This window comes from Ambystoma mexicanum, chromosome 4p, assembly GCF_040938575.1.
Source record: "Ambystoma mexicanum isolate Mex_15411 chromosome 4p, UKY_AmexF1_1, whole genome shotgun sequence".
Taxonomy (NCBI): Eukaryota; Metazoa; Chordata; class Amphibia; order Caudata; family Ambystomatidae; genus Ambystoma; species Ambystoma mexicanum.
Window position 1 is genome coordinate 447604147 of NC_090927.1, and position 12336 is coordinate 447616482.

The 12336-nt window shown below is 45.4% G+C and overlaps 1 protein-coding gene across 3 annotated transcripts in view; it reads left to right on the forward strand.

Moving 5' to 3' along the window:
- ROCK2 (Rho associated coiled-coil containing protein kinase 2) overlaps positions 1-12336 on the forward strand; it is a 1440935-nt gene that overhangs the window by 1303039 nt on the left and 125560 nt on the right. For 2 of the 3 annotated variants that reach the window (XM_069605961.1, XM_069605962.1), the window contains exons 26-27: positions 5013-5181; positions 6258-6452. In XM_069605961.1, coding sequence (XP_069462062.1) covers positions 5013-5181; positions 6258-6452 — 364 coding nt within the window. The remainder of the gene's footprint in view (positions 1-5012; positions 5182-6257; positions 6453-12336) is intronic. The other variant, XM_069605963.1, reaches the window with a different exon arrangement.

Consider the following 12336-nt stretch of genomic DNA (forward strand, 5'->3'; position numbering starts at 1 on the left):
AGCTAGTATGCATACAACTTAAAAGCACGCAACGTCTGCCATTAAGAGATTGTACTAGAAAGGGTAAAAATGAATATTAAGTTAATACAACCAGAACATTTTCATTTACCCAATATCAGGGCATCTTTTGATGGATATAAGAACAACCAATTGCTAGGTAAAATAGTCATTATACTGATTACATAGTTGGAATAATGAACTGTTCATTGAGCCCAACACAATCCATTTTCATCCTATGGATCCAGTGGGATTCTTGAACAGGAAAACATTCTCAATGTCATGGGAGCCAGTCAATGTATCAATGATCCACCAAAGCAGGTCATCAGCCAATTTTTATCTATAAAATGCTGAATTATGGGTGAAGAAACATTTTTGCATTGTATCCAAGCAGTGTTCAGTAATGCATATGTGTGCTGCCCTCATTGTTTGACCAATGTAACTCTGCCCACATGGGAAATTGATACAATAGAACACTTCTGTGGTTCTGCAGTTTGTCATAGTGTATACATTTCTATCTTTACTCTCAACATCACTGTTTTTGTAAACTTGCATGCTAAGCAACTGCCACAACAGGGGTAGTGGCCCGTCAACAGTCCCAAATTCCAAAGCCTCTCTCCACTTCCTTGCTTTTAGGCGACCACTAGTGGACTAAATGGTCCTTGATATTTTTGGATCTTTTTAGTGCAAACATGGTCATATCCTCGTCAGGTAGTCTCAATTGAATCAATGGCCAGTATTTTTTGATGATGTGTTTAATGTCCTGGGTATTAGGGCAGAATGTCAAAACACAGGTCTTTGGACTTTTTTCAACAGTTTTCTTTGCTTTAATTTCCAAGAGAGTTTCTCGAGGTGTAAATCTGACTGTTTGGGTGATTTGATAGCTTTTTAGGATAACCACGATGTTTGTCGTCATTTTAATATTTGAGCTTCATGTTGGAACTCCTGCAAGGAGCTGCAGTTTCTTTGTATCCTAAGAAATTTGGCATAAGGTCAGTTATCCCTTAGGTTCCTTGGCTGATAGCTACAGCAATGGAGAAGGGTGTTCCCATCCGTAGGTTTCCTATATATGGTTCATGTAAGTTTGACATCTTCCACCTTTATCATTAAGTCTTGGAAATTAATCCTAGAGGTACTATGCTCTTGGGTGAACTGGATATTAATATTGCGATGATTAATCCAAAGGCAAAAGTCAGATCTAGTTCATTGCCATGCCACAACATTATAACGTCATCAGTATACCTCTTCAAGAGCTTGATCTTTGCTCTATAGGGATTACCTTGGGTAAATATGCCTCTTCAAAGTCAGCCATGTAGAGCACAGCCAAACTGGGAGAAAAAGCTGCTCTCATTGCTGTGCCATTGATTTGTAGGTAATATTTGTCTTTAAATTGAAAATAGTTCCTCTCAAGTGCTAAGGACATGAGGTTGACAAAGTCGCTTGGAGTTATATCAGGCACCCGAGTATTAAGGAGGACTTCCCTAATACAATTAATATCTTCTGCCTGAGGGATATTCGTATAGAGAGATTGAATTTCCATCATCACAATTATCTGTCTTTATCGATAAGGCAGGTCTTCAAGTAGATTAATTACTGAGGTAGTGGCCTTACCATAGGTACATATTTTTTGATTACACGGTCTTAAATAGTAATCAACGAATGTACGCAACGGTGGTAGCACAAGGTTTTTATGGATTTTCGAAGAGCACAAAAATGTGCTATTTTTGGATCAGAGACATTGAGAAACTCTAATTAATTTGAAATATATCCAATTCCTCCTTCAAGACAACACACTGGTTTCATAAATTAACATTTGAATTTCTTTGGTAGGATCACTTTGCAGGTTTTTATAGTTTTGTTCAACATTTAGACGGTCCAGAACCATCTGGTCATAGCTAGTAGCTGACATTACTACAATCGTGCCTCCTTTATCGGCTGGCTTTATAGTTGTCTTCTTTTAGTGATTTATTAGCAATTCTTTCTGAAGGTTTCAGATTAAGACAGGTAAGGTCATGTGCTTTAGGTCTTCTCTCTGAGCATTAGGCCGAACCTAGACAGTAGTGACAAACCTTCAGTGTATACCACCATAGGGATTATGTATGCATGCATTTGGGAGGGATTTGTGCTTTTAGATGAGAGAGGGAGGGGGACTGACCTAGTGCCCAGCCTAAAAGTTCAATAAAAACCCTTGAACAACCTCTGGGAGTTGGATGGTTCTTTGAGACAACAAGGTCAATGCATTAACCTGCTACAGGTTTGCTGAGCAGTCCTGCTGTCCATCTAGCATCAAACACACGCACGCACAAGCTCATCTCATCAACCCCACGCACGCACGCACAGACACACATACATACACACACAATCCCACACATGAACTGGGACATTGAGACAGATTCTAACTCCAGAGGGCTGCTAGTGCGAAGAGCGGCAGGCTTGCGTACAAGAAATGGGTGGACGTAGGATCCCTTTTATGTTTGCTCACCTGTTGCACATGGGAAAGCCAGCGGTTGACCTGGAGAACAAGCTGAGGGAGCGAGCCAATGGAGATGGGAGTATTAGTGTGGAAATGGCAGTAGTGAGTGAGTACTAGTGAGGGGAGTAGCATTAGTGTGGAGGGGTAGTAGTAGTGTGGGATGGAGGGAGTAGTAGTGGTGTGCAGGGGGTGCATAACGGGAGTGAATAAGGTTGGAGGGCAGAGGTAGAATGTGGAGAGGAACATCAGAGGTATAGAATAAGAAGCCTAAGTGAAAGGGAGGAGAGATGGTGGGTGGAGTAGCAGAGACCAGAGTAGGATGAGAAAAGGGAGAGCGACAAAACCATAGGGAGAGGAACAGGAAGGCGCCTAATAATCTGAAAGGCACCTATCCTTACAGTGTTCTACCTTTGGGGACTTCAGATCAGGGAGCACCTATATTGTTCCAAGGGGAAGTTAGAAAAGTAATTTGCCTGTAGGCCATCACACACAGTCCATTTTTAGGTATCGGGGGTTACTGATTTGTAGATTCAAACCTGGGATTGAGGGATGCCTGAGCTATGAATGGAACGGCCCACACTATATTAGGGAGGTAGGGACAGCCCAAAGTGAGCCCATTTACAACTATAAAAATCCATGAACTGTCTGAGAGTTGGTGTGTTCTTGAGGCCATTTTTGACAATTCTTGCATATAAAATACTTCCATTCATACCGGGGCTACTTCCACAGCCCCAAGTGTTAAATGCTGTGTTCATCAACTATGGTGGCCCCTCAGCACCCTCCCTCTATTGTAACACTGATCCTACAACTAGAGAGATACTTGTATCCAACTGGGAAGACTTTACTCTGTGGGTGAGTATGGAGTCTGAATCACTGAAGGATCAAATGTCCTGGGTGGCAAAGTGCAAGAGAGGCACGGATAACTGGCACCCATTATGACGATGGAACTAGTTTTGAAAGCCTGATAAGGCTGTTCAAAGTGAAGCTCCAACATGAGTTTGATTAACCTAATGGACAATGTAAAACCGTGAGGTTTCAAATGGTTGTTACAGGACGATGGGTGGCTGGAGAGAAGGATATGTATGGTGGCCAATGTGGTCTCAGTGTTTACAAAATGTTCCTTAAGTAGTTTTTTGAGAGCGGAGGTCTGCAAATGTGTGCAACTCAGAGGACGACCTGTAGCAATCCTTCTGAACCTCCTGGAGGGTGATGTGAACCTTGTTTGGGACTTGAGTACTGTTCTGGTGGGGGTGCACCATACAAAGTAATGTTCTGGTGGGGGTGCACCATACAAAGTAATGTTCTGGTGGGGGTGCATCATACAATGTAGGACAGGAGAGATATATAAACTGCCATTGAGGCACAGCACTAGCCAGTTCCAAAGGATATATTGGTTTGTGAGAACCTGAGGTAGAACTACCAGATAAGAGATACTTCAACTTCCTGTGAACAAGCCTTAGAGCAGCCACTGACCTGCAGATGTGCCTAATGCAACAGCAGATCAGCTATTGCTTTTTCCGGTCACCAGAGAGCAAAAAGCTGATCATGGCTGAAGTTGACCAATGCTGAAACTGCAAGGAATAGAAAGGGAATCTCTTCCAAATGTTCATAGCCTGCCGAAAAGCTCAGTCTTTTCGGGAGGGGGTATCTGAATGTCCCCAAATGAACTAGGGACACACCTTGGAATCGGATAATGTGCTTATTTTGTTTAGCGATCCATCGGGCCTCAGGAGTGTGGGGCGGACGTCCAGAAGATGGACAGTTAGGGTGTTCCAGATGAAAAAGTAGTAGTCCTGCTTGACTGAAAGAAGAGTGCACACCTGGGAATCGAGGACTGGTTCGACCTTATGATAAGCTTGCCACATTATAAACGGTGACTATGCAAGTGTGGAATCGGGTGGGCACATTCATTGTGACATGCCAGGTGTTTCTGGAACTGTATGAGTGCTGATGGGCCCATTAAATGTGCAGAGTGAGTATTAAGATGCCACAGGCCTTGGAAAACATATTCTGGGGATATTGCTACCTGCCGTTTAACATGCTGATCTATGGATGGGGATCATCCTGCTGTAGGGGAACACAAAAGCGACTCCGTTTTTTTTCTTCCCCATAGTGTATATACCCTTATCTTTGACTACTGAAAGGGTGACTGTAATGGGGGCAGATGTATGAGGTGGTCATATCTGTGGATGTCTAGAGTTTCTGATTTGAGGAAACAATCCATACAAAGCTGTGGCGGAGAGGTGATCTTGAGTTGTGGGTATTCAGTCTGATGGAGGGGGGGATTAAGTTTAGATCTGGTTATGGATTATGAGTGGGACTCTTCACTTGAGGAAGATTGGTTGCCTGGGGTCTTTTTATGGGCAATTTTTATTGCTTGAATATTTGATTGCATTTGCTTGCTATTTAAAACATATGACTTTCGTTTTGCTCATACAATCCAAATGAAAAGGGAAATCTTTCCCTGTACTTTCTTTTGGTGAAATACTTGACAAATAGCCCAACTAACTATAAACATTGCTCTGTGTTCTTGTTTTTGTAGCAAATAGCAGAGGAAAGCCAGGTTCGTATTGAACTGCAGATGGCACTTGACAGCAAAGACAGCGACATTGAACAGCTTCGTTCACAACTACAGACCATACACATTGGTCTGGACAGCACTAGCATAGGAAGTGGACACGGGGATGCAGACGCTGACGACGGATTCCCTGGTATGGTTGACATTTTTAACTCCTACGTTGGAGGTATGGATGAACGTAATTGTAGGATGCTATGATGGAAAGATGGCTCTTTGCTTTGTGTGCTTCTACCTATCTGGTTTCTCCCATCACTCTATATGGCTTTAGCACTAGCCAGAGATTTCATCTATTTTATAACCAACCTAAAGAGATCTTATAAAAGTGGGGTGTCGACAGTAAGGCGAATGGGAGGTACCCACCACACCATAGTTCATACAACTGTTTTGTAAGCTCCGTTGTCAGCAATATTTGTTTGTAAATACATTGTAAGTTGGTCTAGGGATTTCAAGTTCCTTGGTGTCCCCAAAAAGCTTTCAGGTTGATTCTAAAATGTCCGAACGAATGCCCATTGTCCTGATGGTAAATCACTTTTCACATCATACCAGTATTGAAGCAGCTGTGCAATCTTCTGTTGGTATCTGAATAACGTTTAAGCTGCTAACCGTAACACGTAGGATCTCCACAAATAACTGTATGCATTGTTTAGTCGACAGCTTCCAGCCTACCATCCTCCTATACAAGACATCTATCATTGTGGTATACTGTGAGGAGTAACAGATATACCCATGTCCAAGTTCCTGAGTAGACCATCACAAATTTGTCAAGGTGCCCATAATCTACTAAACAAAGTTCTCTGACCTTACATTCCCCATGGTTGGACTCTGAGTGAGCCTTTAGTGTACAAGCTAGTGCGTGCAACTCCTTTAAAGGTATAATTGCGACTGGAACCCAAAGTGCAAACACTAGTGTTCGATGAAAGAAAATATTAGAATAGCTTTTATATGTAGCGGTATAATTGGTTTTACATTGCATTGGGGGGGAAGTCCCTGCTCCACATTATACTCCCTGCCCTCACTCTCATGATACAATTCCAACAGAAGAGTATTTCCCATAGCCCTGAAAGGTGGCCTAGTGTCTCGTGGTATATGAAATCTCTACGATTTATTGAATTTAAATACAACTGTATAAATGGCTAACCTGTTTGTTTTTTCCAAATGATAATGTCATTTTCTGCACTTTTTCCCCCTTGCTCTGTGCTGCTGTTTTAGTCCGCATCACTCAGTCCCGTACTACGGAGTCCATGTCTTTCACGTACCAGCGCTCCTCTACCTCTGTCAGCATTGCCACTAAACCCTCCAGGGCTCATTTTCTTCTGGACTCTGATTCTGACTCAGAGGAAGAACCCGTGTCTTGTTCTCAAGATGAGCCAGACTCACAAGTCCCTTCAGAAACAGATAGTGAAGGTGACATGCCTGGAAACATTGTGCTGCACTGCGTGTTTTTCGTTAACTGTCCAACCGAAGCTAACACTGTTTTAATGCACGGTGTTTGGTGTTGAAAACACAGAAGTCGTACACGCAACGTGGACTTGACAAGGAATGATGCATGAATTTGGGCATTGCTTGTGTTACCAAGTGCTTGATATTAAACTGGTCGGGGTCTGCAACCTATGGTTCTCCAGATGTTTTGGACTACAACTCCCACCATCCCTAACCAGCATAGTGAATAGCCAGATATAATGCTAATTGTAGTCTGAAACACCTGGAGAGCCAAAGGTTGCAGACCCCTATCATAACCCAGACGCTGAAAAAGAAAATCTATTAGGGACGGAATTTCGAAGCCATAGTAGACCCGATTGAACTGTATCTTCAATTTGTGTGCTTAATTCTGAAAAACTGGAAATATTTTCACCAGATATGTGTTTTATGTCGTATCTACCTTGTAAGGAACAAGGTTTATCTAAAGGTGTAGACAGCCTGCGTGTACGCTAAATTTAATGATTGCCTTCTTCATCCGGTGACATACACTTCACTCTTTTCTTGATGCAGTGTTACACTTCAGATACTGGATTAATTTCAATGGCGTTCCTGAGGGACTATGCACCAGCGCAACCTGTATAAGCCAGCCTCTGAGTTATCAGGTTGTCTATCACACGAGTGCCAACCCTTTCATGTTGGACCTTTTATTTATATATTTTTGTAACTCTTACTCAGTCAACCGAGTTGTTGGATGGTTAACTTTTTACAGTAAAGAACTTGAGAAAATGTTTCCCCTTCCCACGTACTGTGCGTATCATACGAATTAGGAATAAATACAACCCTTTTCACACAATACATAGATTGCATGAACATTTGTTCTACTGTAGCCAGCATTTAATTGGTTGCTGTGCTGCTGATGTGAAAACACAAGATGGAATAACCAGAGTGGTCTTGCACATTGGAGGAATTACACATTGGAGTAGTCGATGTGTAATGGCTTTCTAAGTTTAGTGCATGCTTTTGTAAGACATTTATAAGGAGAGTATTGAGGAGTTTGCAGAAGTAGCCTGCATTTTGTTTTTGGAACTCCCAGCATTGTTTAAGTGTATTGAATTGAAGATGTCCTGTATTAAGATTTATATTTGCCTTCATTCTGTGGGGTTGATGGTCAGTTTATCAATGGAAAAATAAGGTTAGGCTTTTCAATCTTGACTCACTTTAGTGTGCGCTCTTTTTCAGGGGAAAGCTAAGCCAGTGATTGTGTTGCTTACAATTGTATAGTTTTCGTGGAAACAAAACCCTAAGCTGGGAGTGCGCACGCCTGACAGGCATTAAATCTGATGTGCAAAGTAATTAGAGAAAGGATGCAGCCGTGTGGTAAGTTGGGTGATCTTCCACTATCACCTATAATACATACATGGACTTGAAGGTACTGTAAGACATTATTTCACCGTACTAATGATTAATATTGGTTTAATTCAGTAATTTGGAGAAAAAAAAGGTAAAAAGGAATCTTAAGGCAACACAAATAAGTATATTCCTTTTTGGTAATCAAACATATATATGGGGTAAGATACACATTTGATAGCTTAAGTACCACATATAAATCAATCATGAAACAAAAAAGTAGTTCTGATCACATGCATATACAACAGTGTTAAGTTCATACTTCGGTCCACCCACCAGGCGGACCGAAGTAGTTCATACTTCGGTCCACCCACCAGGCCCGCCCCTCCACCCCTGCGTTATATGGGCTGGAGGGACACCAACAGGCAAAGCCGCAGCAGAGCGAAGGCCAGGAGCAAAGGCCTAGCTCGCTCTCAGCAGCTCTCCGCTGCTCGACCGCGCAGACCGCAGCCTCCAGATCTTCTCATCAAGGTAAGGGTCATGACCCGGCTCACCACCCGCATGCCATGCTACCCTGCACGCTCGCTACCAGGAACCTGCGGCTCAGGTCACGCATATCTGCCTACCCCCCGCTCACTTCCTCCCCTGGGGTTGCCTCCAGATTAGCCCGCCTTGGCGCCAGGATGTCCCGCTTTTACAGGGACCGCGGTAGCTTCATCCCCCATTGCCATGCTCTTGCACCTTGCAAGGCCCCTCTCTCCTCTCCAGCCACGGATGCAGGGGCTTGCTCCCGCACTTCAAATCTATGGAAGGCCAACCACGCTACTCGCCTGCCTCCATCCATCCATCCAGCAGCAGAACCTGCGTCCACGCTCCCAACGGCACTCCGATGTGGTGCCTCTTGCCCATCGGCTCACACCAAGATATGTGCCGACTCACCTCTTCACCTGGAACCACCCATCCTTGTCAGCCAAGCGGACCCTATTGGACCCTTCTCGTGTCACATACAACCGTGGTACCACTCCTGACCACGTCCAGCAATTCTTTGACCCCGCTCCTGATAAAGTGTCTTGCAATATTCTGCCAGTATTGAGGCCTGCTGCCCCTGCTAATACTGATGCGCCTGTTTCAATGACTGCTGCCCCAGGTAAAAGTGTTGCGCCCTGTACCTTGGTGCCTGCTTATATGACTGCTGCCCCTGCTAATACTGATGCGCCTTGTACTTTGTGGCCTGTCTCTATGACTGCTACCCCAGGTAAAAGTGTTGCGCCCTGTACCTTGATGCCTGCTTATATGACTGCTGCCCCTGCTAATACTGATGCACCCTGTACTCTGTTGCCTGTTTCCATGACTGCTGCCCCTGGTATTAGTGCTGCCCCTTGCCCTGTACCGCCAACTCGCACTGTGACAACTCCTGCCACCACCGACCACACCCTGCAACCTAAGGACACCACATTATACTGTGCCTTAGTTAACGCACGGTCCCTGCCGGCGCACCCTCTCGATATTCACGACCTTATCACCTCTAATAAACTTGACCTACTCTTCATTAGTGAAACCTGGCTAAAGGATACATCTGGCCCTGCCCTCTCACTTGCCATCCCGGAAGGGTATTCCATCCATAGACAAGAACGCTCCACTCATAGAGGTGGGGGGGTGGCTGTCATTGCCAAGGAGAATCTACAATTCAGAAGGATTCAAGCAGACTTGGGTCAGAGCTCTGATTACCTCCTGCTCAAACTCCAGCTCTCAGCCACCTGTACCATTGCTTTCCATGCGGTCTACCGCCCGCCTGGGCCGAGCACTGACTTCCAGGAAGCCCTAATTCACTCGCTCTCAGACAATCTAAAAAGCTCATCTAAAGTTATCCTCCTAGGCGACTTTAACCTCGGTCTCAATGACTCTAAGGACTCCCACGCCACTGCCCTCAATAAAGCTCTCTCCAACCTTGGGTTCTCCCAATCTATCTCCAGGCCTACCCACTCTAAAGGGCGGACGCTAGATTGGGTTGCCCACCACAACTGCACCGTTGAGGTCAAAGACATCTCCCCTATCCCTTGGTCTGACCACCATTGCATTAAATTTGACATCACCACATCAAAAGGGCCGCATAGGCCAGCGACTTCGCTCCCTGCCGCACTCACCAGAAGCTCTCGGCAGCTCACAAAGGAGAACCTTACTAAACATTTCCTCGTACCTGCACTATCTCCGCCCTTCTCTAATGATCCATCAGTACTTGCTAAAGACTTCAAAAGGATCATCACCAAGGCCGTGGACACTGTAGCCCCTCTTACCCTCAAAAAAGCAAAAAAGGTCAAACATACCAATGCCTGGTTCACCCAGGAGCTCTCACAGCTACGTCAAAAAAAAAGAGCTGCACTCTCTGCCTGGAAGAATAACCCCAAAGACACCACTAAAGCAGCTTTTAAGGCCCTATCCACTGAATACAAAATCTCCATAATCAAGGCTAAGGCGTCTTCCTTCAACGCCAGGATTTCAGAAGCCAAATCAGGGACCAAAGAAATCTTCTCCATCTTTAGAGAGCTTGAGACCCCTGCGTTCCCCCCCTTCTACTCTCCTAAAAGATGAAGCCTGGTGCAACAAAATTCAATCCGCCATGCTGGATAAATTGGACACTCTACACGCCAAGATCCTTGCACACCAAAAAGCCCTCAACAACCTTCTAGCCAAACACATTGGCTCCCCTGCTCCACTAGCTGACACCAGCCAAGCCCCTCTGTTTGAGTTCAAGGACATGACTGAAACCGAAGTCGCTGCCCACCTTAGATCCATCAAGCCCTCCAATTGTAAAGGGGACGTCTGCCCAGCCCAGGTGATCAAGGACTGTGCCCCTGCCCTTGTCCCCCTCATCACTGCCTTCATTAATGCTTCATTCAAGTCTGACCATGTTCCAGCTGAGCTCAAGGAAGCATGGGTTCGTCCGCTTATCAAAAAACCCTCCTTAGACCCTTCGGTCCCAGGGAATTATAGACCCATTACCACTGTCCCATTTTTACTAAAAATCTTGGACAAAGCAGCTTACCTGCAAGTTCAAAAATTCCTCGAAGAAAACCATCTTCTTGGTCTTCGGCAGTCAGGCTTCAGGCCAAGACATGGCACCGAAACGGCATTTCTTGACCTCAAAAACCAGATGGACGACCTCAGAGATGCAGGTAAACCTGCTCTACTCCTCCTTTTGGACCTATCAGCTGCATTCGATCTGGTGGATCACAAGACCCTATGCCACCATCTTGCCACCGCAGCCAACTTCTCCCCGACTGCCTGCAACTGGATAACCTCCTTCCTGCAGGACAGAGCAATGAAGGTCTTCTCCGACTCTTCCTGCGCTGACCCGAGCATCATCCAATGTGGCGTCCCACAGGGATCATGCATCGCCCCTACCCTCTACAACCTCTTCACGAGGCCGCTGTTCAAGATCCTTGACGCCCTGGGCATCTCTTACACGAACTATGCTGATGACACTCAGGTGCTTATCCCCCTCTCCGGGGACTACCTGTCTGACCTGAACACGCTCAACTCCATTTACACCACGATCCAATCCTGGATGGCAGAAAACTGGTTATGCCTCAACAGCGAGAAAACCGAGCTTCTGCTGATTGGCTCCCCATCCACCCTGGGCAAGCTGGACAAGCAATACAACTCCTTCACCATAGATAACATTCCTATCCCTGTCTCCCAAACAGTCAAGACCTTGGGTGTCTACCTGGACCCGAACTTGAACATGAACAGGCAGGTCAATGCCATTGCATCCTCCTCAGCCTACTACTCCAAACTGCTCAACGCAATCAGACCGTACCTCTCCCAACAGAATTGCCTAACTATCGCCAGGGCAATCATTGGCTCAAGAGTGGACTATTGCAACGCCCTTCTAATAGGGACGTCAGGAAAAAACCTAGCTAAACTCCAACTAGTCCAAAACAATGCCCATGGGGCCGCCACTGGACTATCACGCAGGGACCACATCTCTGACCTCAGGCGTCGGGTCCATTGGCTCCCAGTCAAGGAAAGAATCCTGTTCAAAACCCTTGCCCTCACGCACAAATGTCTTCACGATCAGGCCCCTATATATCTCGTCCAGAGATTTTCTAAACCCTGTGCTTCCAGGCCCTCCAGAGCGGCCTATTCCAATTTACTAACTGTGCCAAAAACCCGCAGAGTGCGTGCTGGTGGCGCAAGCTTTCCCACCATGGCATCCACCCTCTGGAACTCCCTTCCACCGCACATCAGACGACTCGACTCTCACACTGCCTTTCGCAAGGCCATCAAGACTAGTCTCTTCAAATAATGTGCCTGTTTTCTGTTTCGCTACCCTGGACCTATGTATCTGTAACTCTGTATGTATATTCTAAGAACTCCTCTGGGGTGGCTTTTTTGTAACCCTTAATCAAGCCTTCTTATGTACCACTTATCAGCGCCTCTATGCCTTAGGGCTGCAGTGCGCTTTACAAATGTAAAAAATAAATAAATATAGTTTGTGAATAAACGACACGCCAACACGTGT